The sequence below is a fragment of the Equus quagga genome, chromosome 17 (genome assembly GCF_021613505.1).
Source record: "Equus quagga isolate Etosha38 chromosome 17, UCLA_HA_Equagga_1.0, whole genome shotgun sequence".
NCBI lineage: Eukaryota > Metazoa > Chordata > Mammalia > Perissodactyla > Equidae > Equus > Equus quagga.
The window spans coordinates 3,342,061-3,364,822 of NC_060283.1; the positions used below are offsets into that span (position 1 = coordinate 3,342,061).

General features: G+C 59.4%; 1 protein-coding gene across 7 annotated transcripts in view; it reads right to left on the reverse strand.

The window, feature by feature from the left end:
- ANO1 (anoctamin 1) overlaps nucleotides 1–22,762 on the reverse strand; it is a 166,076-nt gene that overhangs the window by 46,922 nt on the left and 96,392 nt on the right. For 5 of the 7 annotated variants that reach the window (XM_046643436.1, XM_046643439.1, XM_046643435.1 and 2 more), the window contains exons 4-11: nucleotides 16,831–16,929; nucleotides 15,905–16,056; nucleotides 14,240–14,294; nucleotides 12,096–12,147; nucleotides 9,730–9,795; nucleotides 9,193–9,248; nucleotides 5,270–5,311; nucleotides 126–190 (exon numbers count right to left, since the gene is read on the reverse strand). In XM_046643436.1, coding sequence (XP_046499392.1) covers nucleotides 126–190; nucleotides 5,270–5,311; nucleotides 9,193–9,248; nucleotides 9,730–9,795; nucleotides 12,096–12,147; nucleotides 14,240–14,294; nucleotides 15,905–16,056; nucleotides 16,831–16,929 — 587 coding nt within the window. The remainder of the gene's footprint in view (nucleotides 1–125; nucleotides 191–5,269; nucleotides 5,312–9,192; nucleotides 9,249–9,729; nucleotides 9,796–12,095; nucleotides 12,148–14,239; nucleotides 14,295–15,904; nucleotides 16,057–16,830; nucleotides 16,930–22,762) is intronic. The other 2 variants (XM_046643440.1, XM_046643437.1) reach the window with 1 other exon arrangement.

Consider the following 22,762-nt stretch of genomic DNA (forward strand, 5'->3'; position numbering starts at 1 on the left):
AGGTCCTGAATATTCAGTGCGGTTGAAACACACAGGGACACTTATTCCACTGAATCCAACCAGGGACCCGCCTCCCACAAGCCTCTGCCTGAGGAGCCAGGCCCGCTGCCGGCAGCCCCTCTTACCTGACCAGGTCGATGGGCTGGTACTTATAGAAGACCCCGTAACTCGCCCACTCTTCGTACAGGAGCTGGGAGAGAGCAAAGGGGAAGGGGCTGGTGAAAATGTCGTGCTCCCAGTTTGCTCCCCAGAACACAGAGCTGCCGGGCACGTGGTGGAACTGATGGATTCGGCTCATAGCTACATCATTCATTCATTCAACAAACACTTACTGAGAGTCAGCCATGTGCCAGGTACTCTGCTGGGCACTGGGCTTTCAGAGGTGAGCAGGGCAGATGCAGCCCCGAGCCCTGGAGTCCCTTTGCTGGTCGGGGAGACGGACTTGCAAAAATGGGCCCAACTTTTCAGCTCCGGTAAGAACCCACACATGGAGGGAGCTGAGCTGGCACCGGAGGCCGGGTTGGGGAGGTTCCTGAGTAAGAACGGGCCTATGTTTCTAGGTGAAGGTGGGGATGGGACAGAACCTTCTGGCATCATTACAGAATCCTCACTCTTCATGACTTGATCTGGAATGGATCTGAAACGGCCTGACACTGGAAGGCTTTTCCATTTAGGTTTGTCGGTCGCCCGTGTCACACGCCACACCGTTCTTTATAAAGGACAGAGACCACCAGGCTTTGCAGCACAGAAATCCAAGCGGCAAGATTTTTAAAAACCTCATGAGATGCAGAGAGAACTCGACATCTCTCTCCTGAGACGGGCCGTCTGATTAACGCGGCTGAGCGAAATAAATGAAATCTGCATACACCCCATTCTCCCCCAGGCTCTGGGCAGGGACGGTAATCAGCTCGATGGATGGTAAGCCTTGTACGAACACGCACATGCAGGGTGTCTCAAGGAAGACGCCGTGTTGGTGCTGCTGCTTTGAAAAAGAAACCCCATGCGCGTGGGTCATTACTGCTTTACCAACCTTAACTCAAAGCCTGAGGTCACACAGGGGCTGGAGGGCAGCTGGGACCCAGCTGGGACCCTCTGTGCCTCAGCTGCCCGTCTCTGCTGGCATCCGATGAGGAATGGGGAGAAGGCAGGTGGGGGGACCCCCGTGAGAACTCACCATGGGCCCCCTGGTCTCTCCTGTACACTGCAGCCTGGCTTGTGTCCTTTTTCCTTTTCTTAATACTTAAATTGAAAATTTGGGGGGGGGGTCTCCTGTACTCAGATTCTGCTGTGGCCCCATGAACACGCACACCGCTGCACACCCTCACCCCACTCTGTGCTATGGACCGAATTGTGTGCCCCCACGTTAGTGGAACCCCCACTGTGACCGTACTTGGAGATGGGGTCTTTACTGAAAATTAAAAACATGGACAGGCTTGCTGGGAGGGGTCCAGCTTCCACGGATCACGGAGTCAGGGGTCCCTAGGAACGACCTTCTAGTGAATTTCTCCATCTCCTGGGGCTCCTTCTGCAGCTCTGAGAAATAAGACTCAGGGGGATCCCTCAAAAGTCAACACAGGAAGGAGAGGAAGTCAGAAAAGCCAAATGCATTCTTAATAAATGACAAGCAAACCTTGCTGTCAAAATCCTGGGTTCGGCCCGCTCTGATTTTTATAAGAGCAGCTTTCTTGAGATTTTAAGCCTTTCTGTAAGTGGCGTAAACAGGACGTATTCAGCTGGATTCCAAGATCTGAAACACTACGGGGCAAGGCTCCTGCTCGGGGGGGGGGGGGGGGGGGGGGTGGGGAGCCTTGGCTGCTTCCGTGTGAGGACCCGGGGATGCGCGGGGCCTCCTCCTGCTGTCTCAGAGGGAAAAGGGTCCAGGAAGCAGAGCTGTGCTCCTGTGCTGGGATGCAGGTGTCTTGGGCAGACCCCGACCCCTGAGTCCCGAGTGGGTGGTCTGGGTCAGGCCGGCTTCTGAGCCCGGCTGGGCATCTGGGGCAGGCTCTCTTCCCTCTGAGCCACATTGCCTCTTTTATACTGAAGGGTGCTGTCCTTCCTCCCGGGTCACCCGAGAGTGGCTCGTGCACCTTAGGGTGCTGTGCGGAAGGAAGAGGGCTGGGGGCTTCTATGCCTTGGTATGTCTGGTTATATAGGAAACGATGGAAAGCCTCCAGTTTTACTCTGTAAACAGAGAGCTCTCACCAGCAAGCTCTGATGAGACTGCACAGCACCCATGCGAAAGCAGCGGCCGTCACCGTCCTGGGCAGCTTCCTCCCCTCAGCTGATATCAAGCCGCTGATTTATACCATAGACAGCCTGGGAGGTGCGTCAGAGGGAGGCAGGGAGGGAAAGAGAGGGAACGAAGATGCAGCAGGAGAGGGAGGGCCCAAGGGGGAAGAGAAAGACCCTCTGGAAGGCACGGCCATGTCACTCTGGTCACCGTGTTCTTGGGCCTGTCCAGTGGGGCCGGCCACCACCCGCTGACAGAACAACAGATGGGGGCACACCCCAGCCTTCTCCACAAACCGCTCTGCCTCGGCAGAATTTTCTTCCTGCCAAGAGAACATCTATTGCCCTGAAGCTGTCAGCGTAAAGAAATCAAATGCGAGATTTCCCAGGTGCGTTGGCAGAACTCCCAGGGTGCACCTGAGCCTCGTGAGCAGGCTGGAGGCCGGTGGCTGCAGTCACAGTGACCTCGACTTTCCAGCGCCCGGACCTCAGTGGGATCCTGACTCAACCCACGGCATCTCTCCTGCCTAGACCTCCAGCCTGGGCCCACACGGATGGGTAGGCCCGTCATGGCGCTGACGCTGTCCTTAATGACTGTGCACGCACTTGCCCCTTGCCGTCTCCCCCTGGAATGGAGGCACCGGGGGGGGACCAGATTTGTCTGGTCTGTGTCATCCCCAGAACCTCAAACAGAGCCTGGGGCAGATAGGTTCTCAGTAAGTAATTGTTGAATGAATGAATGAATGAATGAATGATGGGTCAGGGCCCTGTGGCTCTCAGTTCAGCAAAGAGATGGAGCAACCTCAATCCACACCTGGAATAAACCTCCCCCGATCCCGGGAGGAAGGAGGGCTCGGCCCCTATGATCGGGCTGCCAGCTATGGCCGTGCTCAGCCTCAGCTCAGGCCTGCCTCTTGCTACAACATTCCGACGTGCCCCCCTGCCCCTCCAGCTCAGCACAGGAAGATGGCCTTGGCGTGGCTGCAGCGCCATCTGTCCTGTGAGGCAATGAGGGTCAGGCACTTGGGCCTCCTGCCACTGAAAGGATGCCACAGATTTTGTCATTGGAAAGGCAAACACTCAGAACCGGGTCACTTAAGATGAAGCCACCATGGGAGAATGTGAAGTTCTCCAAGGCTCTGAGTTAGGACCCAAATACCTATCCAGGGCACTTCCCCGCTTCCCTCCTTCTCTCCTTTCTTTCTTTCCATCCCTCAATCCATCCATGTATTCATCCATCCATCTGTCCATCCATCCACCCATCCCACCCATCATCCATCCATCTGTCTCCATCCACCTACCCATCCATCCCACCCGTCATCCATCCCACCCATCACCCATCCATCTGTCTCCATCCACCCACCCATCCATCCCACCCATCACCCATCCATCTGTCTCCATCCACCCATCCATCCATCCCACCTATCATCCATCCGTCTGTCTCCATCCACCCACCCATCCAATACTCCCTGATTACCCCCATGGACCAGCCTCATACTCGCTGGGACATGAAATTAAACGGGGGGTGGGGTGGAGGGAGGGTAGCATTCCAGGCAGAGGGAAAGGCTGGGTCCAGACAAATCTGAAGTTGTGTTTGCTGGGCTCGGCACACAGGAGTGTGCAGCAAATAGTTCCCGAATCAGCAAGTGAATGTGACAGTCTTGGCACCTACGTGACCATCGGCCGAGTAGCCTTCAGATGAGCAAGGTGGACAGTGTGGCTGGAGCATGGCGGGGAGGGGGCAGTGGGGGAGGTTAGGCAGAAGGCCTGTGATCAGAGGACTGAATTAGGCCAGAAAAGGGTGGCTGGTGCCCATGGACGAGGTAGGGCATCAGCGGGTGGCAGAAGGGTACAGAGAGACAAAGGAGTCTGGCTCTGAGGCCAGAGTCAGCCGGGCAGGCTCATGGAGGGCACGGCGCTTCTCCAACAAGATTGGACGTGAAGTTCTGCAAGTCATGGGGTCTCAGACGCATGCCAGATGTTTCACTAAAAATAACCAAATATGTAATTTTTGTGCTAAATCAGATAGCATCTTCAGCTGGATTCCCGGGCAGGCAAGTTGTATCCAGTACCAAGGGTTTAAAAACACAGCGGGGGGCTGGAGGGGAGTGGGAATGGGGACCATTTGGGACAAGGCTGCCATTGTGAGGCTCTAGGGGGAGCATCCCGACCCACCTCCTTGGGAGGATCCGCTCTTGGGGGCAAGCGGCAGGACAAGGGGGGCTGAAACGAACGCAGGGTCCTGGGAGGGCAGCTCCCCAAGGGGAGGGAGGTCTGTGCATATCTGGGGAACAGAGAGGGGCGACAGGGGAAGCGGGGGAGGAAGGCTGGTATCTGGGCGTGGGCGTGTGCACAAGACAGCAGGAAAGAACCTTCTCGAAGACGGAGGAAGGAGGAGAGATGGCTGTGGTGGGGGAGATGCTCACATGAGGCGGGGCTGGAGGAACAGAGCTTCCTGGGGAGCCCAGGTGGGTGGAGTTAGGGAGAGCCATTGAAGAATAAAGGTGTTTCCCAAAGTGTGTCCCACAGAACACTAGTTCCATAACTCTTCCATTAAAAAGGGTTCCAGGTCAAGCAAGTTTGAGAATCAACACTGGGCTGAACACTGTCCAACAAGTGTCCCCTGGGGCTGCGGGGGCCGTGGCTCTCCGTGTGGCCGGCCACAGCGGTTCCCAAACTTATCTGCCCGGGAGCCGTGCGGGGTTAGGCCAAATGTCAGCAAAGACGGCTGGAGGTTGACTGACCCCATAAGTCGCCCAGGATGAGCGGAGGACGGACCAAGTGGAGAGGGCAGCCTCTAGGAGCAGCCCCTTCCCCTCGCCCGCGCCCAATCACCCGCCAGGGCTGCTTCGGAGATGCAGAAAGACGGAAACCATGCCTTCGCTGACGCTCTCGCTCCTAGCTCCAGCATGGGTGTAGACGCGACAGGATCGCGCACGCCAGCCGAGCAGCCCAGCCTGGGCGCCCAAAGCCACGGCCTCCCGGGCCTGCGACCCGCCCGCCCGCCCCAGGGCCCTCCGCCTGCTCCGCGGCAGCTCACCTTTCTGTCGTTGAACTCCACGTTTTCCCCTTCGTAGTCACCCTATTCCAAAAGAGAAGAGGAGAATGACCACCCAGCAGGGAGCCCTCCAGGAGCGCAAGTCTGTGGCGTTTCTAGACAGAACCCTCACGGACAGTGAGGATTTTAGGACATTTCATGAAGTGCGGGAAGCTCGCCCAGGCCTCCTTTTTTTTTTTTTTGAGGAAGATTAGCCCTGAGCTAACTGCTGCCAATCCTCCTCTTTTTGCTGAAGAAGACTGGCCCTGAGCTAACATCCATGCCTATCTTCCTCTACTTTATATGTGGGACACCTGCCACAGCATGGCTTGCTAAGCAGTGCCATGTCCGCACCCGGGATCCGAACCGATGAACCCCGGGCCTCAGAGAAGTGGAACGTGCGCACTTAACCGCTGCGCCACCGGGACGGCCCCTACCTTCCTCCTTCCTGATACAAAGTGTCCCGTAAATGCGATGGCCGCCCGACCCAGCCCTCCACCCAGGAGAGGACCCCGGGCCAGTTCCAGGGAATGGCAACACAATAGCAAGGGGGCTTTTTGGGGCTGGAAGGGTCATATCATTAGGATGGACACAAGTCCTGCTCTGCCAGGATGACCCCACAGTCTTGTCCCCAAGGCCCCGTCCAGGTGGTGCCCACTCTCAAGTGTCCTGGGAGGGTCGATACATTATCGGTCACCATACATATAGATCAGCGAGCTCAACATTCCCAATTTACAGATGGAAACACTGAGGCTCCAAGGCACCAACTCACTTTCCTGGGACAGACAGCTGAACGTGGTCAACCCGGGACTTGGATCTGGGCCTCCAAAGCCCAGGCAACAGAAGGAAGGTATAGAAGTCGAGAGGGAGCCCGTCTACCGATGGTCGATCCCAACGACAGAGGAGGAGCAGCCAGAGAAGCTCCGTGAGGCCCCAGGGAGGATGGCCCGGCCAGGTCACCAGGTCTGGAGTGTCGCCGGGCAGACAAAGCTCTGAGGCCTCTGGGAGGTCTGCCCGGCGCCCGTTCCACTCACCGGCAACTTCTATGACCCCCGCCAGCCCCCTCCAGGAGGAGAGGACTTGGCCACCAGGAAGCCACCTGCGGTCTCCGAAGGAAGATGCTCGGAGAGCGGTTTACCCAATGGCTCCTCCTGAGTCTTCGGGGGACCCTCCTGGCCACGCCCAGCCTGTCGGCCTTGCCCACGTTTCTCCCCGTGGCCGGGACGGCCCCTCGGCTCCCGCAGCACCTCATCTACCCAGAGGTCCGTTCGCTGGGGATCTCAGAGGGGTAGACGCTGACCAGGAAGGAAGCCGAAAGGCCGCCACGCAGCCAACTGCAAGGTCCGAGTCCGCTGTCGGCAGCTGATACGCGAACCCCAGGAGCCCGTCCTTGGGGTCTCGCTCAGAGCACAGGGCTCCTACTGCTCCCTCAGCTCCAAGGGGGCCACCCGGTGGGCCCTGCACCCGGTGCCTGCCTGCTGGACGTTCTTGTTGAAGGAAGGAAGGAAGGAAGGAAGGAAGGAATGGATGAGCACAGTAAGCAAGGCCCTGGAAGGCGGTGGAGGTGCGCTGGGCCACGCACAGAGGGCAGCCAGCAATGACACAGGACAACCGAGCACAGAGTGAGACGGATGAGGGAAATTTTCACGAGGGCTGCACAGCGCACAGCGCCCAGCGAGGAGCCTGCTGCCTGCCCGAGGCGGAGGGCGCGACTCCCCTGCCGCCAGCGTCCGCTGTTCAAGAGCAGACCGCACGCGGCTCAGTCCAGAAGGATCTATCGTCCCAAACGGCTGAGCATCAGCTTTGGTCCCTGCCAGGGTGGGGGCCTTTCAACCACGGGGACGGTTCATAGATGCAACATCCCGTGTTCCCTCCTGGTCCATGATCTGCCGGGATAGAATCCTGGACGTGCGGCCCGGGCTCCACTCCCTCTCGGCTGTGTGCTCCTCCACGGCAGCAACTCCAGCCTCAGTTTCCCCATCTGTAAAGTGGGGACAGAGCCCGCATCGAGGGCTTCTCTACGGCTGTGTAGGGGACAAGGATGACGGTGCACCAGGAGTTTCTAAGACGTGGATCTCAGGGATGCTTTTGACGGACTGGCTGTCTGACGACAGGCCCGGTGGATCAGGGAGCCTTGTACTAGTTGGTTCAAACTGCTGAAAGAATCGATTCCTAAGACAAATGTGGAAGCAAAGACTGAGCAGAGGGATGGATTTGGCCTCCAGGGAAGGAGGAGGTGGTGGTACACGGGGCAGAATAGCCGAGTGTCAACCAAGACTGGCTTCTGGCCCCAGCTCCCCCACAGAGGCTGTGTGATCCCGGACAAGTTACCAAACCTCTCTGAGTCTCCATGTCTGCACTGCATTAAATGAGATAAAGCTCCTACTAAACATGGTTCTTTGCACACAGTGGTGCTCAGAAATGTCGATTTCTTCCCTTAAAGTCAGACTTAAAGAGCTGACTCAAAACAGGCAGAGAGGCCCTGAGACATTTCGACGTCATGTCCCCAACATCTCAGCAGGGACTGCCAGCAGTGCTGGCTGGACATGCCAGGTTGGAGCCCTGCCCTCGGGACATCCACGGAGCAGCACGTCAATCACCAGGGCAACTTAACTCCCTCCGACCCAGAGCCACACTGCATTTATTGAGCACCCACTAAGTGCTGGGTGCCGGGCTTTCAAGGGACACCCGCACGAGGAATGGGGGCCGAACGGTGGTGTCTTTGTGGGACAGGGGGCATCAGAAGCCCAGAGATGGGGGAGGAAGAACTCAACCATGTAGGCCGGGGGAGGAGGGGAAAGGAAGCCTCCTGTGTGTGCTCTGTCCGCCCTGGGGAGGGGGAGGCGCTGACCAGGCAGAGGGGGCGGGGAAAAGCATCGCAGGCCGAGGGAACAGCATGAATGAAGACACAGGGTGGGAAAGCCGGGTCAGTGGACCCCGGGTCCCTAGAGTGAGTGACCAGGGGATGGGCAGCGGGTCAGCTGGGCATCTTTCCCTTGGAGTCAATGGTCTGGGTGGACAGCCTTTGCTGTTCCGGCACCCTCCGTGTGTCCCATCCGGTGCCTTGCCAAAGCTCTTCCATTTCTGCCTTCCCTCTGACCCTCGCTGCGGCCCCGGCAACTGGACATAGCGGGTATTCTTCCTGACTCACAGATGGGGACGCTGAGGCTTGGAGGGGAGAGGGGCTGCCCCCACGCAAGGCCACAGAGGCGTGAGCAGCCAGGACTGGAATCTGGGTCCCCCCGCCTCCCAGCCCCACCCGCTCTCTCTCCTGCTTCTTGGCTCCTAGTCTTTGCGGCGATGCACATTTGGAAAGTTCCCGAGTTCCTCTCTCCGGGGTTCCCACACTGCTCGGGCCCCACAGTCCATTCCCAGTGCCCCGCTGAACTCCAGTCCCCGTTTCCATAGAGACGACAAGAAGAGATTCATCTCCCTCTGTCCACTCCGCGCCAAGCCTGCGCGGGACCACGGGCTATATTTGTCCGGGGGATACCAGTGGGATTCGGAGATTTAACTCAGGAAGCCGGCCACTTGCTTTGCAGAAATAGACGTGTACAGAGCCCTGGTCGTTCTGCCAGGACCCGGGGTGGGCGGGGACGGGGGCACGGAGCCAGGGAAAACATTTCGTGGCCCGGCTGGCTGTAAGGTTCCGATAACACCGGGGCAGAGTTTCTGCCACCAATGCCCCTTGCCTTGGCGTAACTCTTCGGCAAGAAAAGACGGCCCTGTGTCCCGTGTGTCCCTTCTGGGTTGCCACTTGGGGGAACAGGGAAGGCCCGTGCACGGTTGACATTTACGGCAGAGCCAAAGCAGGAAGCCGAGACCGCAGGATCATTAGAGCTCCCTAGGGGGGCAGGGGGTGGCCCTTGGGGAGGTGGGGAGCCAGAGAATGCCGAGATAAAACCTTGTGCGTCCCGGTTACTTACATCGTGAAGCGGGTAGGCGGCCGAGTAGACGCCGTTGGCCAGCAGGCTCGTGATGCCTTAAAAACAAAGGCGGAGAGAGGATTACAGGCCAGGCCGCTCAGTTTCCAATCAGAGCGATCCCACAACTGTCTCAGTTAACCGAGAATTTTCTCCAAGCGAACCGCACCCGGCTGCACAGAGCCCGGCCACCTTGCTGGGGTTTCCTCCCCGGGGTTCGATCAGGAGATGATACAAACATGCTCGATTGGCAGAATTAGTAAGATAAGAGAGGAAACCCCGAGAGGCAAGGACGTCTGGGAGGAAGGAGGTACCCCAAACCTGCCATTCACCAGCTGCCCCGGCCTGCTCCCCAGGGCAAACCTGCAGATGGGAAAGCTGGATTTCCAGTGGTTAGAAAAGCTGAATCACGAGATAAATACGGATGGGAAAATTGATGGTGTCAGAAGACACACATACAATTTGGAATTAGGTTTTAAGATGATTGGAGAAGCCGAAGGGGAGGCCAGCGAGCCGGTGCGGGGGCAGAGGCTCACTTACCGTATTCATCACACTTTCGCCTTTTACTTAAAAGGGCGGGGTCCTTCTTTCTTCCCTCGCCTTGCCCTGTTCATACACCGGCTATTAGTTACATGACATGGGGCCTGCAGGGATCAAAGCTGCATTGGGGGAGAAAGCGCTCGCTGGGATCCTGAAGGTGGGGCCGGTGCTCCTGGGGGCCGGGCAACCAGGGTCACGCCCGAGGCCCCGCGCTGGAGGCAGTACAGAAAGAATCACACCCGCGCCTCTAAGAGGGGCATTCGGGCACCCAGCCCCAGAAGACAGACCTGAGAGGGGGAAGGCAGAGCCTACATCCTCGGGGACCAGCGCTGCCTGAGCAGTTTCCGTGCAGCCCTCTGCCGGCAAGGAACCCTCTGCCTGGCCGAAGTGGCTTTTTAAAGGTGGTAAGCGGGTCAGGGTTTTCAGGGGCCTGGCCAGCCCACCCTTGACTACTCCGCTGTGAAACCAGCGGGAAAGTGACTTTCTAAAGTCCGCTTAAAAACAGACCATCTCCTTGGTTAGTGACCTGGAACCGTCATGGCATCTGAGGGATGCTTAGAAATCCACACCAGAGAGAGCTGGGGGCTCACACCTAAAGTCACACGAGTGAAACATTCATCTGTGATAAAAAATGGACGTGGGGTCCGATTTAGGCCCATTGGCTCCTTACTGTAATAGAATGCTCTCAACACAGTGCTGCCACAGGGCCTTTGCACAGGCTGCTCCCTCTCACTTTCTTCACGTCTCTGCCCAAATGTCACATCAGAAAGGCCTTCTCCAATCACTGTTTCTCAGTCCCCCTAGCACTTCTGGTTTATCCGATTATTTATTATCTAATTCCCTCTCCCAGAACATAGATCCCAGGAGGGCAGGGAGCACCTGGGACAGAGCCCGGCAAGCGACAGAATCCATCAATACTTGCTCCCAGTGGAAGGACTGACTTTGGAGTGAGGCTTTCAGACAAGGCACCCACGTGAAGAGGGGAGAGAGGGACGCTCAGTCCACCTGCTCTATCGCCAGGCGCTGGAACCAGCACTGCGGAGAACTGACGGGAACAGACAGAGACACCCACCTGTAGGAACGACCCGGAGCGGGGATCGGCTCTAGCTGAGAAGCCCCCGACCCCCTCACTCTGCAAACCTTCCCAGCAACCACATGAGTTTCTGCTGGAAGAGACCCCCAGAACCCCCCAGGGCAACCGAGGGCTGAGACGCAGTGCTGGGGCTAGATACCCGCCTCCTGCCACCTCTGGTGAGCTGGGCCCCAGGGGATAGTTGTCCGGGCTCTTCTTGACCCCTGGATGGGGCCCCCACGCCCACTGATTTAGGACACAGGCTTAGAGATTTCAGGCCCAGAAGGGTGTCCCTGTGACCGACCATTGGCCATACCTGGAGGGGTCAGCCCCTGCTCCCTATATCCCGGCCTGTCCCCGGGCCTTCAGCTGCCGAGGGTGCCCCTCCTACGCCCGCTGTCCCACCACTTCCCACCTGCGAGGATCCTCGCCCCCAGCCGGCCAGAGCCTGGCTCCCACCAGACCCGCCCTGGGCCCCTAGAGCTGCAGCCTCGCAACTTCAGACGTCTCTACAGCGCAATGCATTGGGCCGTTAGCACAGCGCTCGGAGGGGCACAAAGCGGCTCCGGAAGAAGCGGGAGAGGGCCGTGCCGGGCTCTGAAAGGTTCTGCTTGAGCAAACTCAGCCTGCAGCCCTGGGCCAGGGACCCAGCCTCGGGGGGGGGGGGGGGCGGTGGGGCGGCCCCTCGATGTGCTTTTATCAGGAAGGTTTTGCATCTCTGGCTGGAGGTGTTCTGTAAACGGGTCCCCAAGGAGCCCACTGGGGATGTTTTCGTGGCACGTTCTGGATTCAGGGTGTGTGCCGAGGCCTGCTCCTTCCCGCAAGGCCTGGCGGGGGCTGCCTGGGCGCCATCCCCTCTATGCCGTGTGCCTGCCTGGCTGCGTCCAGCCTGGGAGCTGGGGTGGGGGGGCTGCTTTGAGCCATTGCCCCCGGCTGGAACCTTAACTACTTCCTGCTGGACTGTGAGGGTCAAGAGAGGGTTAAGACACCTCGGGCACCCCTCAGCTTCCAGCAGCCAGGATTCACGGCCTCTGCAGTGGGGCGGTTCCACATGCCACCCGTCACGTCTAGACTCAAAGAGAAGGATGGCTCGGCGCTTAAAAGAGCCGGGCCGTAAAACTGCCCTGCAGTCCTGAACAGCTCTCCTGTCTGACACGGTCACACAGGCTTAAATCAAAACCCTCTGAAACGTCCCCACCCCCCGAACCGGCCGCCCACCCCCCACGGAGACGATCCAGAGGCGAGATTACCGCTGGGCGGCGGGCGCTGATCTCGAGCGCAGAAATGGCCTTACCCATGCTGTACTTGGCTTTGGTACACGTCGTTCTTTTCAGAATCTCATAGACCTGTTGTGGAGATAAGGAGGAGCGGGTAGTGACTTCAGGCAGCGGCGGCGTGCAGGAACTCTCACGCAGTCGGTCACCGCACGGGATGCGGTTGACCCTCACCAGGGGACGACGACCTCCCAGCATCCCCTCCAAGGATGCTCGCAGGCACAGTGTCAGGGGCCCGACGTTCTCAGGGACCAGCAAGTGCACCTCGGAGGGCTCCCACATTTCGGTGCCCTCGGTGAAGCATCAGCTACGCGTCATGCTGGTGTCCAGGGTGAAGAGCTGTCCCCTGTGCCCCGGGCGATGGGTGACTGTCCCTTTCCGCTAAGAGATGAGTTGGAATTCAGAGGCAGGAGGGCCCAGCCAAGAGGACCCCTCCTGGGTGTAGCCCAGAATGTGCTAGAAACCCCGGGGGGCGGGCAGGTCTCAGGATTCCATTCTGCACCGTCAGGAGGCAGGAGAGCAGCGGGCACCTGCGGAACCCCCTGAAGGGTCCCACCCCACCCCCACTCTGTGCCCCCATTATTAATGAAACATTTCGCCTGGTGGCCTGGCAGTCTGCCTGCCTGGGTCTGAGGTCCGGCTCCATCTCTTGCAGCTGTGTGGTCTTGGGCAAACTACCTTACTACCCCATGCCTCAGTTTCCCCATCTGCAAAATGGGATGGAAAGCAGTGGGCCTTATGCCAAAGATGTGCCGTGCTCCAACAGCCTTCCAGTGGCCCCCCAGGCCTCACCTCCCCCATCTCCATCCGTGCCAGCAACCCTGGCCTCCGTCACTCAACAAACCCTCTCCCAAGGCTGCAAGGCCTCCGCCCTGGCTGTTCCATCTGCTAGAAGCGCTTGTCCCCCAAGATCTAAATGGCTTCAGGGCCACCTTAACTAACAGGCCCAGACAACATAAAAATCTGGGGTGCACCCACAGACTGACACACAGGCCTGTGACTCAGTTTCCCCAGCTGGCCATTCCAATTCTCTCCATCTCACAATGATGAAGAAAAAGTGAACCCGTTCAGGGGAAAGCTGTGGCTGGTTCCCCGTCGACGTCCGAGGGGGAGGACTTCCCTCTTACGGACACAGTCCAGCCCTGAGCTACGCCGGGCCAGCGATGTTTTTGCAAATGTGAGTTCCTCATTGTTTATAATTATGACTTAATTGCTAAAGGAATCAGCTAATAATAAAAATCACGACAGTGGCTCCGTTCCGACCTGCGCCCAGGTGGCCCTCGGTGGAGGCGCCCTTTGAGCAGGAAGCCAGAACTGTCTTTGTTCTGACATGGGCTCGGGGACTCCCGAGCTCACGAGGCTGGGAGGGGATGCTGGGACCCGGATCTGCCCATCCCAGCGGCGGCCGAGCCCCCATGTCAACGCCACCTGTGCCTTGCACCCCTGTCCCGCACCTGGCCACCTGCCAGTCTCGGGATGTGACAGGGGAAGCTATTTGCTCAAGGTCAAGGGCCCGCCTCCTCCCAGCCTGCACCTCTCCCCGGGGAAAGACAGAGCCGCAGCCGGGCTTGGCCGCGAGGTTAATTTCTTGTTTAGAGAAAAGTTGGGTTCCGGGCCATGCACGGCCCAGCTTGGCAGCCGGTCAAGTTGGCGGCCGATGGATAAACATTCAGCCAGTATCTTGAACAGGGCAGGGTGGCCTGGTCAGGTTTCAAACCTCAGTTTGCTCATCTGGCAAAGCCCCGTAAATTTACCTCAACCTCTGCCTCCACTGCCCATCATCCTGCCAGGCCCGCCTGCTCGGAAACCTCCGGGTCCGGGACCTGACAGACAGGAATGGACGGACTCCGGGAAGGGCAAGTGGCAAGGAGGCTGGAGGGATGTGCTGGGAACAACATGCCGAAACAACCCGAGGGGTCTGGAATGCCGCTGCCTCCTTCCTGCTGGTCACCCCCCATCCCCCAGCCCTCTCCTCCTCGGAGCTGGCCCGGGGCCATGGCCCTCCCCTGGGCCCCCGCAGCTCTCTCGGTTTCATGATTCTAATTATTTCTTTCGCAGACAATTAGAGCCGGCTCCCACCCAGAGGAGTTTCGCAGAAATGAAATGATCATCTGCCTCCCTGGGGGGGCCCCTTGCTGGAGTGATACCCACGTAGGATACTTACTATTGTGCTCCGGGTTTTACTGTCGAAAAAGGAATCCTTGTCAGACAGGTCAAATCTGTTGAAACATTGGGAAGGAAAAAGAGACACAGTTCACTGGAGTCGGTTCTCCCGGTTTCTAAGACCCTGGGAAACCACACCGTCCCCATTAGCTGCCACTGTGAAATTGGCAAGACTCCGTTCACATGCCCGGTGGGACCCCACCCTGGGCATCTGGAACAGCCTATTTTATTCCCGGGCCCCCTGCCCCCTACGGGTGGCTCAGAGACCCACATGGGTGGGAAGGGACCCCCACGGCAAGTGTGGTCAGCCCTCCCTCCCCAAGGACCCCTGCTTCCTTCTGATGACACCCTCAGCCGGCAGTTCTGAGTCTCTGCTTCAACACAGCTGAGGATGCGGACAGTTTCATTATCATTCCACCATCAGGCAGGTGAAATATTTAACAATTTCCAAATAGTTTTGGTCCTGAGGTCTTGGGCCCCATGGAGATGGCCTAAGGCTTCCCGAGGGCAAAGGGATGTCTTTGGGACATGGTATCCACTCCCCAAGGTGCTCAGCACAGGGCCAGGGAGGGCAGCTGTAGGGGGGTCCATCCCCAAGGAGCCTGGAGACGAGCTGGGCCTGGCAAGGCAGAGGATGCTGTGGGAGTCAGCCGGCGCAGAGCCGAGGGAGGCTGGGGGTCCTGGAAGGAGGGTGTCTTCTTCTATTACTGCCCAGGGGCCTGTGTCCTGGAGCTGGTGGAAGGAGCTGGGCTGGGGGCTGCCTGCTTCTCCCTTATTTCTTATCCTCAGTAGGGTCGGGAAGCACAGTGGAGGGAAGCATGCGGCCCCCGCCCTGCGATGAACACATTTGCCGGGGCAGAAGCCCCAGTTCCAAGCCCAGGCAGGGTTCTCCAGGTCCCGCGGGGCCAGTGGTGTCCAGGAGCCCTCCCACCCCCTGGGGCACGTCATGCAAGTCCCACTGGGTTCCCAGAGCCCCCTCTTTCTATTCCCATCACTGCCCCCGCTCCAGCTCTGCCTAGGGAGCTGCCACGGAGGCCTCGCAGCTGCCGCCGACACAGGTGGCTGTGCCCCGCTGCCCCTCGGGAGCAGGGGAGGAGGGAAGGTTCCAGAACAGGTGCAGCTCTGCCAGGCAACCCCGCCGGCTGCGAGTCCCTGGGGCCTCAGGACTCCAGCTGGGGCTGCTTTTCAGTTCCTGCCTCCCAGGGCTCGCTCGGCAGCCTTCAGGGGGCTCCGTGAACCAGACCCTCTGGTCGGATCACATCCCAAGAGGGACGGAGTCGGTGGGAGGGAGGGGACGCCCAGCCCACTGCTTTGGGCTTTAACCCAAGGCCCACACATGCCCTCACTGGGGCCTGTGCTGGTTTCCCAAGTGTCACTCAGCAGAAGGACGAGACTCTTGGCCCCCCTTAATTCCTCAGTTAACAGTGACCTTGGGAATCATTTCCAGGGCCTCTTCGGCGCTCAAGAACCACAAGCTCTGATGAGAATATGCTCCAGGGGCTGGAATTCCCACTTCTTTGGGGGATGGAGAGCTCCCTCTGGACCCCAGAGGGCTTCGTCCCACCATCTGCATGTCTCACGCCATGTACGATGACGCTACGGGGCGAAATCGCCACATGGCAGGGCCCTCGGGGAGCGGCAGGCAGGAGGCGGGGTCCCCACTTACAGGTGCTGCTTCTCCCGGGAGAAGGGGTAGGACAGCCTCTTCGTGGTCTGGGGTCTGTGCTCGGCCACCTTGGGCTGGATGGGGTCCGTGATTTTCTGGAGTACGGAGCTGATCTTTTTCAGGAGGCCACGGGTCTCATTAATGTGATACACCTGCACACGGGACCGAGAGGTGGAACCCACGTCATCTGCTGAGCCGTGACCCTCAAAATCTATTCCCCGACGGTCACGGAGCCATCCCACCACCTTAGTCGGCATGTCCTGGGAACAGAGTGCCGGGATGGGCCAGGATGGCCCTCCCCACGTCCCACTTTCCAGATAACCCCAGACAGCTCGGGGTTTCAGGAGGGCCCAGCCGAACAGGCAATTAAAACACACCCCAGAAACCTTTCCCCCAAACTTCACTCTGTTTCTGCAGAAATCACCGAGGTGATTCCGGTGGATTTGAGAAGCCGGGGCTGACATCCCCCCAGGGCACAGCTTCAACCCTCTCGCCGTCCTCCCCACATGCAAAGTAATTCCCGGGGACGCCTCGCTAAGCTTTGGGGGCCGCACCGTCGGACGGCCTCTCAGCCGAGAGTTTTCCAGCATTAAAAAGAAAAATTCCAGCTAGCTAGGAAACGTAACTAAAATGAGTCTGACGGATTTAGCCGAGACGTGGCAAGGACGAATGACCAGCATGGGAAGTTTAATCGTATCTGGGTTCATGGTGCATCCCCTGGCTCCGAGCCTGTGCCGTCTCCCGGTGGGGTCTGCTCCGGGGTCTCTGTGACCACCCGGGCGGGTTATATCCTCGACCATCAGGACACTGGAGCCACACCGCCCTCCCGGGGTGGAACTGAACTTCACCCTGATTTCACGGCTCAGACCCTCCCCATGATACTCCAACCTGCACATCTGTCTTGGAGGAGAGACCCCATCACCAACCTTCTTCGTCGGCATCTTTAGCTTCAAAAACTCAGCCTCTCTGCACAGCACATTCCAGGGCGCGTGGATTTTTACGAAGCCAACCCCATGAATTTTAGTCTGGAAAGAGGAGAGACGTTCTCTGTCAGCGTGGGTGGACACGGCGTGGGGGCAGGGGCACCGTTTGCATCTTCGGGTGCCACTACGGTTCATCGGGCAGCTGCAACGCGTGGGGCTGTAGCCCGGCCCCTCACTCACTCCCCTGGACAATGCTCCCAGGTGCTGTTAGGATGCCCTCCTTGCGGATGGCGCAAGGAAGCTCCCCCAGGTCTCGCGGGAACAGTGAAGAGCCGGGAAGGCCTGGAGGGAACTCCCAGAATGCAACACCTGAGAGGTTTCCAGAGGGTAAGCCACGGGCCTCCAAAGCAGCCGGGCCACAGAAAAGGGCCTTCCACAGCTGACAGCCTAGGCCCTGTGACCAACTAGGGCACTGGGCGTCCCGAGTCCCCGAGCAGGGACAAGGAGGTGACCGTGAAGATGGCCTTGTCTGGGCATCTTCGTCTGTGAGTTCAGGCCACGCCTCCGCCTGCGCCTGGCCTGTTGCCCAGGTTCCCGGCACCTGCACGGCCTCCATCCTTACGAGTGTGGGCGGCCTGGCGCGGGGGCTCGAGGACAGGCCTGAGTTCAAGTCCAGCTTCCCCACTAAATGGCGGTGAGCTTGGACCAATCACTGCTCTCTGGTCCAGCGTGTCTGAACGGCAGGGATGACAGCCCAGGGTTACTGGGGTAACCTTACGGCTTCGTGCGATCTGACCCCATCGGCCTTCCCCAACAGCTCGACGAGGAAGGCACGACTACTGCCCCGGCACAGATGGGAACACTGAGGCTCAGAGAGATGGGGCCATGGGCTGCCGTCCACCAATAATTCAAACTAGAACGACCGTGGGATCCAGCAGCCCCACTTCTGGGCATGTACCCGGGGGAAAGGAGACCGCGCCTCGGAGAGACGTGCACCCCACGTTCACTGCAGCCTCATTCACGACAGCCACGAATGGGAGCACGCAAGCAACCGTCAGCAGAGGAGTGGGCACAGAAAACGCGGTGGATACACACAGCGGAAGATTATTCAGCCACAAAAAAGAAAGGAGTCCTGCCAGCTGCAAGGGCGTGGATGGACCTGAAGGGCTTACACTAAGTGAGAAAAGGCAGACAGAGAAAGACAAACACTGTGGGATCGCACTTATATGTGGAATCTGAAAAAGTCAGACTCATAGAAACAGAGAACGGAACGGTGCTGCCTGGGGCTGGGGGAGGGGAAACTGGGCAGATGTTGGTCAAAGGTCATAAACTTTCGGTTACAAGAAGATCAAGTCCTGAGGATCAACCGTGCAGTGTGACAACTCGAGTTCATAATTTGGCATCGGATATGGAAAACTGCAGGGAGCAGATCTGACGCGTTCTCGCCACACACGCAAAGGGTTACCCGTGAGGCCATGGATGTATTCACGCTCTTGAGCTCGGAAGTCACTCCATGATGCATCAGATCATCACATTTTACACTTTAAATATACACGGTTCTATTTGCCAATGATGCCTCTGTAAAGTTGGGGGAAGAAAGCCGGGGCCCAGCATCTCGCAGCCGGCAGGTGTGGGGCCCCCATTGACCTTGGGCCACGCTGCCCGAGTCCCCACTCTTCATCTCGGGTGAGCCCACCGTGCCCCCCGACGACTCTGTGCTTTTCTCTCTTCCCCCTTGGATTTTGAGTTTCAGAGACCCCCTTTGTCAAGTGAACAGCGACGACGCGGTAAAAAGCTTTCCCATCAAAGACGTGCGGACCATGAACAGACTTTCCAACCGCCCCCCCCCCCGAGGTAACCGGGGTGGCTCGCGGCGTGGATGTCACTGCAACAAAAAGCGAAGAGACACGAGGTTTCCCTGAGCCAGAGAGGGGTCCGCGGCCCAGCAGGCTTCTCAAGGCTGAGGGTGTGGGCACAGCACAGGGGTGCGTGGCAGGTTTTTTGGCAAAAAGTGATGGAGGGTGAAGTCACCGGGGGATGACTTTTTAAAAAAAAAAAAAAGTACTCAGTGGGCCAAAGACATTCACCCACCGGAAGCTGGCGAAAACTGATGCTCCCAGGAGCCCAGCAGGCCCGGGCAGCTTCCAGAGATGAGAGCTTCCGGGTCCAGCAGAAAGAGTTCCAGCTGGCTGGCCGGATGGACCTGCTCTGAGCCTTCTGGTGACCCCACCCCACACCCCGCCTGGGGAAGGGGACCTTCCTGGACACCAAGCTCCCTCTGGGGCTGCTTTTCCACCCCAAGAGAAGGGCCAACACCTGCTGGGGGAATCCTGGCTCATGCCTCCACCACTGAAGTGGACACTGAGGCCGCCAGGCTGCCCCCCAGGCCTGGAGGAGCTGTCCTTTCATTGGGGCCTCCTCTGCAGAGCCCCAGCACTTGGGCGAGTCCTGCCTTGTCCCGGGGCCCCTGCGCTTGCTGGCTCCACTGCCCACAGCAGCATAGGGTAGACACTCCACAAGCGTTTGTTGAATGACTAAATGATGGCCAAGGATCACCACCATCATCACAATAATAATAATGATGATGAGGTTGAGAAGGCTGAGATCTCTGAGCACTTATGGGCCCGTCCCTGCTTCACACCTTTATGTATCTTAACTCATCGATTCCTCACAACACATCTGAGAGGTGGGTCCTCCCGCTGTCCTCATCTTGGGGCTGAGGAAGCTGAGGCACAGAGGGGCACATGAGCGAGCTCATTCAATGTGTCCTGGGGCTGTCATGACAGATGACGACAAACTGGGCGGCTGAGAACAGCACCAATTCATTCTCTCTCCTGGTTCTGGAGACCAGACTGAACTCAAGGTGTCACAGGGCCGCGAACCCTCTGGAGGCTCCAGGGGAGGGTCCTTCCTGCCTCCTCCAGCTTCTGGGGCTCCAGGTGCCCCTGGGCTTGTGGCCGCGTCCCTCCAGCCTCTGCCTCTGTGGTCATGTGGCCTCATCCTCTGTGTGTCAATCTTCCCCTCCTTTCAATTCCAAGGATGCTTGTCCCTGGATCTAGCCCACCCTAAATCTAGAATGTTCTCCTCTAGAAACCATTAACTTAATTACATCTGCAAAGACCCTTCTTCCAGATAAGGTCACATTCGCGGGTTCCAGGTGGACACAGCTTTCGGGGGCCACCATTCGGCCCACTGTGCTTGTCGTGAAGCTACGGGTCAGAGCCCCACATGGCCCTGTGTGGGGCGCCTCGAGAAGCTTCCAAGAAGCATGGCCCCGGGAGCCAGGGCCCGAGGCTGCTTTAAGGAGACAAGCCAGGTCGCAGGAGCTCAGGTACAGGGACCCGAGGGGCAAGGCTCAAAGTGGGGGGGATGCAGGGCACGGGCTTGTAAACTGACACATCCCAGCACGGGTGAGATGAGGGAGCCCGGGGGGTTCGGGCGAGGGGAGCCCAGATCCCTCGGCTGCCCTCGACGGGCAGGCTGGACGGGCACCAGGTGAGGCCACGGGACTTAGAGGCCTTGGGATGGGGTGGCTGGGGTCAGAGTCCTGCCCCATTCCTGTGTGGTCTCAGGGAAGCAACTCAACCTCTCTGATCCCCCATTTCCTCATCTGCAAACCTCTCCCATACTAGACTTGTTTCCCCATGGGGGGAGCCCCTGGTCCAGCCCCTCAGCTGGCAGGAGAGCTCAGCACAATGCGGGGCTCTGCTCTTGGCCCAGGAGCATCTCTCTGTGGCCGCCAGGCAGCTGAGACCACGCCTGCTCACGTGCATGGACTCCTCTGGCCAAGGAGCTTAAAGGCAGCTCCCGGGCCCTGGGAAGCCCTGGAGGCAGTGGTCCCTCCTTCCCGGTGGGCATGGCACGGGGTCGACCCCGTGGGGCAGCACCGAGCGGGAGAACGGACCGCGGACAGCCCACGTGCCCGAGCCCGTCCTTTCCGGTCGCAGGCGCAGGTTTATTTCCGTGCACTGCCCACCGCACGCACAGACCCAAAATACACTGTCCCGAGGCCACGGGGCGCACCCTCGCGGGGGGCAGGGGCCAGCGCTGAGGCCACCTCCCTGGGAAAAGGCGCTCCTCTGTTTACGGGAGCAACGGGGTTTCTCCCAGGAAACATCTGGCGGGATTGGGGAAAAGGGTCGTGGGACCAGTTTGGCGAAAACACACATGGGATGTTTGAGACCGGCCTGCCCGCCTGACCACAGCCCGCCCCCAGCAGGAAGCAGCCGGGAGACGGCTGGGCCCCCTCCTCCCGCCCGACGCCCCGGCGCAGGCAGTCCTGGCCCCACTCTGGCCCTCGTGCTGGGGCACTCGGAGCCCAGAGACCCGCCGTGGCTTGGGGGCCGGGAGAGCCCAACCGCCCAGGCCACAGGCTCTGGAGGGGACAGGGTCCCCCATGGTGCCCAACCACAGGGATGGGGGCCGCCGAGGGTGCTCACGTGAGTCCACAGCTCTCCCAGCACCAGCTGAAGACGTTTAAACCTCCATTCCGAGCCCAGCTCGCAAAAACTGTGACCTCCCCAGAATCGTTTCCAGCATCTTCCTTTCAAAAGGAAAAAGAAAATCACAAAAACCCAAACGGAAACACGCCCCCGGGGGATTTGTGCTGGTCGAGGACGCCAAGGGGTCCCCTCTCCGTCCCCACGGCCGCCTGAACGTTCTCAGCCACGGTTGGCCTGAGTCCTTCCAGCATCCATTGGAGGCTGGAGCTCAGGCTCCGAAATTGAATCAGTCAGGCCTGAGTGTGGGCGGGCCCTGGTTGCCCTCGGCTCCCGCATGCAACACCACCTCCCCAGCCACCTGACCCCACAGGCTGTGCATGCCCCGGAGGGCGCCTTTCCTGAAACCAGGGAATCAGGGGGCCCCAGGGACCTGCAGCCACTGGGAGGGGCCTCTCCAGACAGCGCCCCATGTGCACAACTCTCCCCTGGCTAGGGCCAGGCGGGAGCCCTGGGGAGTGGGCTGTGCACACAGCAGAGACGCACAGGCCCTTCCTGAGCACAGTCCAGCAGGGGAAGCCCGGGGGGGCTTGGGCCAGACCCCTGAGCCCCCCAGGGCCTGGGCGAATTCCGTCTCTCTCCATCCTCAGCACCCCCAGCTCCCAAGGAGGACACCCAACCCCCGACGGGGTGTCGTGAGGCTGAGGCCGAGGGCACAGGACCCCTCCAGACTCTGCCCTCGGAAGGCCCGGGGCTGTCCCCCGGGAGGGGTCCTGTTCTCCGGCACGAACAGCTTTTCAAGGCTCGAGCCGCTCGGTGCCGCGTCCCCACTCAGTGCCTGACGGCCAGGCTCGTTTTCGGCAGCAGTGGCTGGCGTGCGTCTGCTCTTCCTGTTGGCACGGGCGTCCCGCACGGATGTGAGCTGGAACGCTGCTTCTGGGGCCGGATTTGTCTGTTTGGTGGACCTACGTGTGCCTGGCACGGAGTAGGCGCCCAACGATATTTACTGAGCAGCCGTGAAGGAAGATGGGCGACGGTCCCCGCCGAGCACCTCACGTGCACCAGCCGAGGGCGCCCCGGCACCTGGATGCTCACGGGGTCCTCTCCCTGACCCCCTGCAGGTAGCCCTGTGTCCACATTGATACACAAGGACGAGGGCCCGGGGGCAGCCTGGACCTCCAACCCTGGGCCGGCTCTGAAACACGCCTGCCCTCCCCCAACATGGCTCCTGGAGGGGACGGGAGATGCTCTGTCACCGGGCGTGAGTCTGTGTGGAGAGGTCACCCGCTAACTGGCATTTCCCACGTCGGGGTTACTGCTGACCACGTCTACACTGCCTAGGAGAGCAGCTTCAGATCGCTTGGACACGGTCCCCTGGCGCACTGATGCAACCAGGCCTTCTGCATCATCTTAGTGCCGTCAGGACTCACTCAAGGGAGCGGGGGACCCGACCAAATGCCATCTCTGCGGGAGGCCAAGGAGGTGCACAGGGCTGG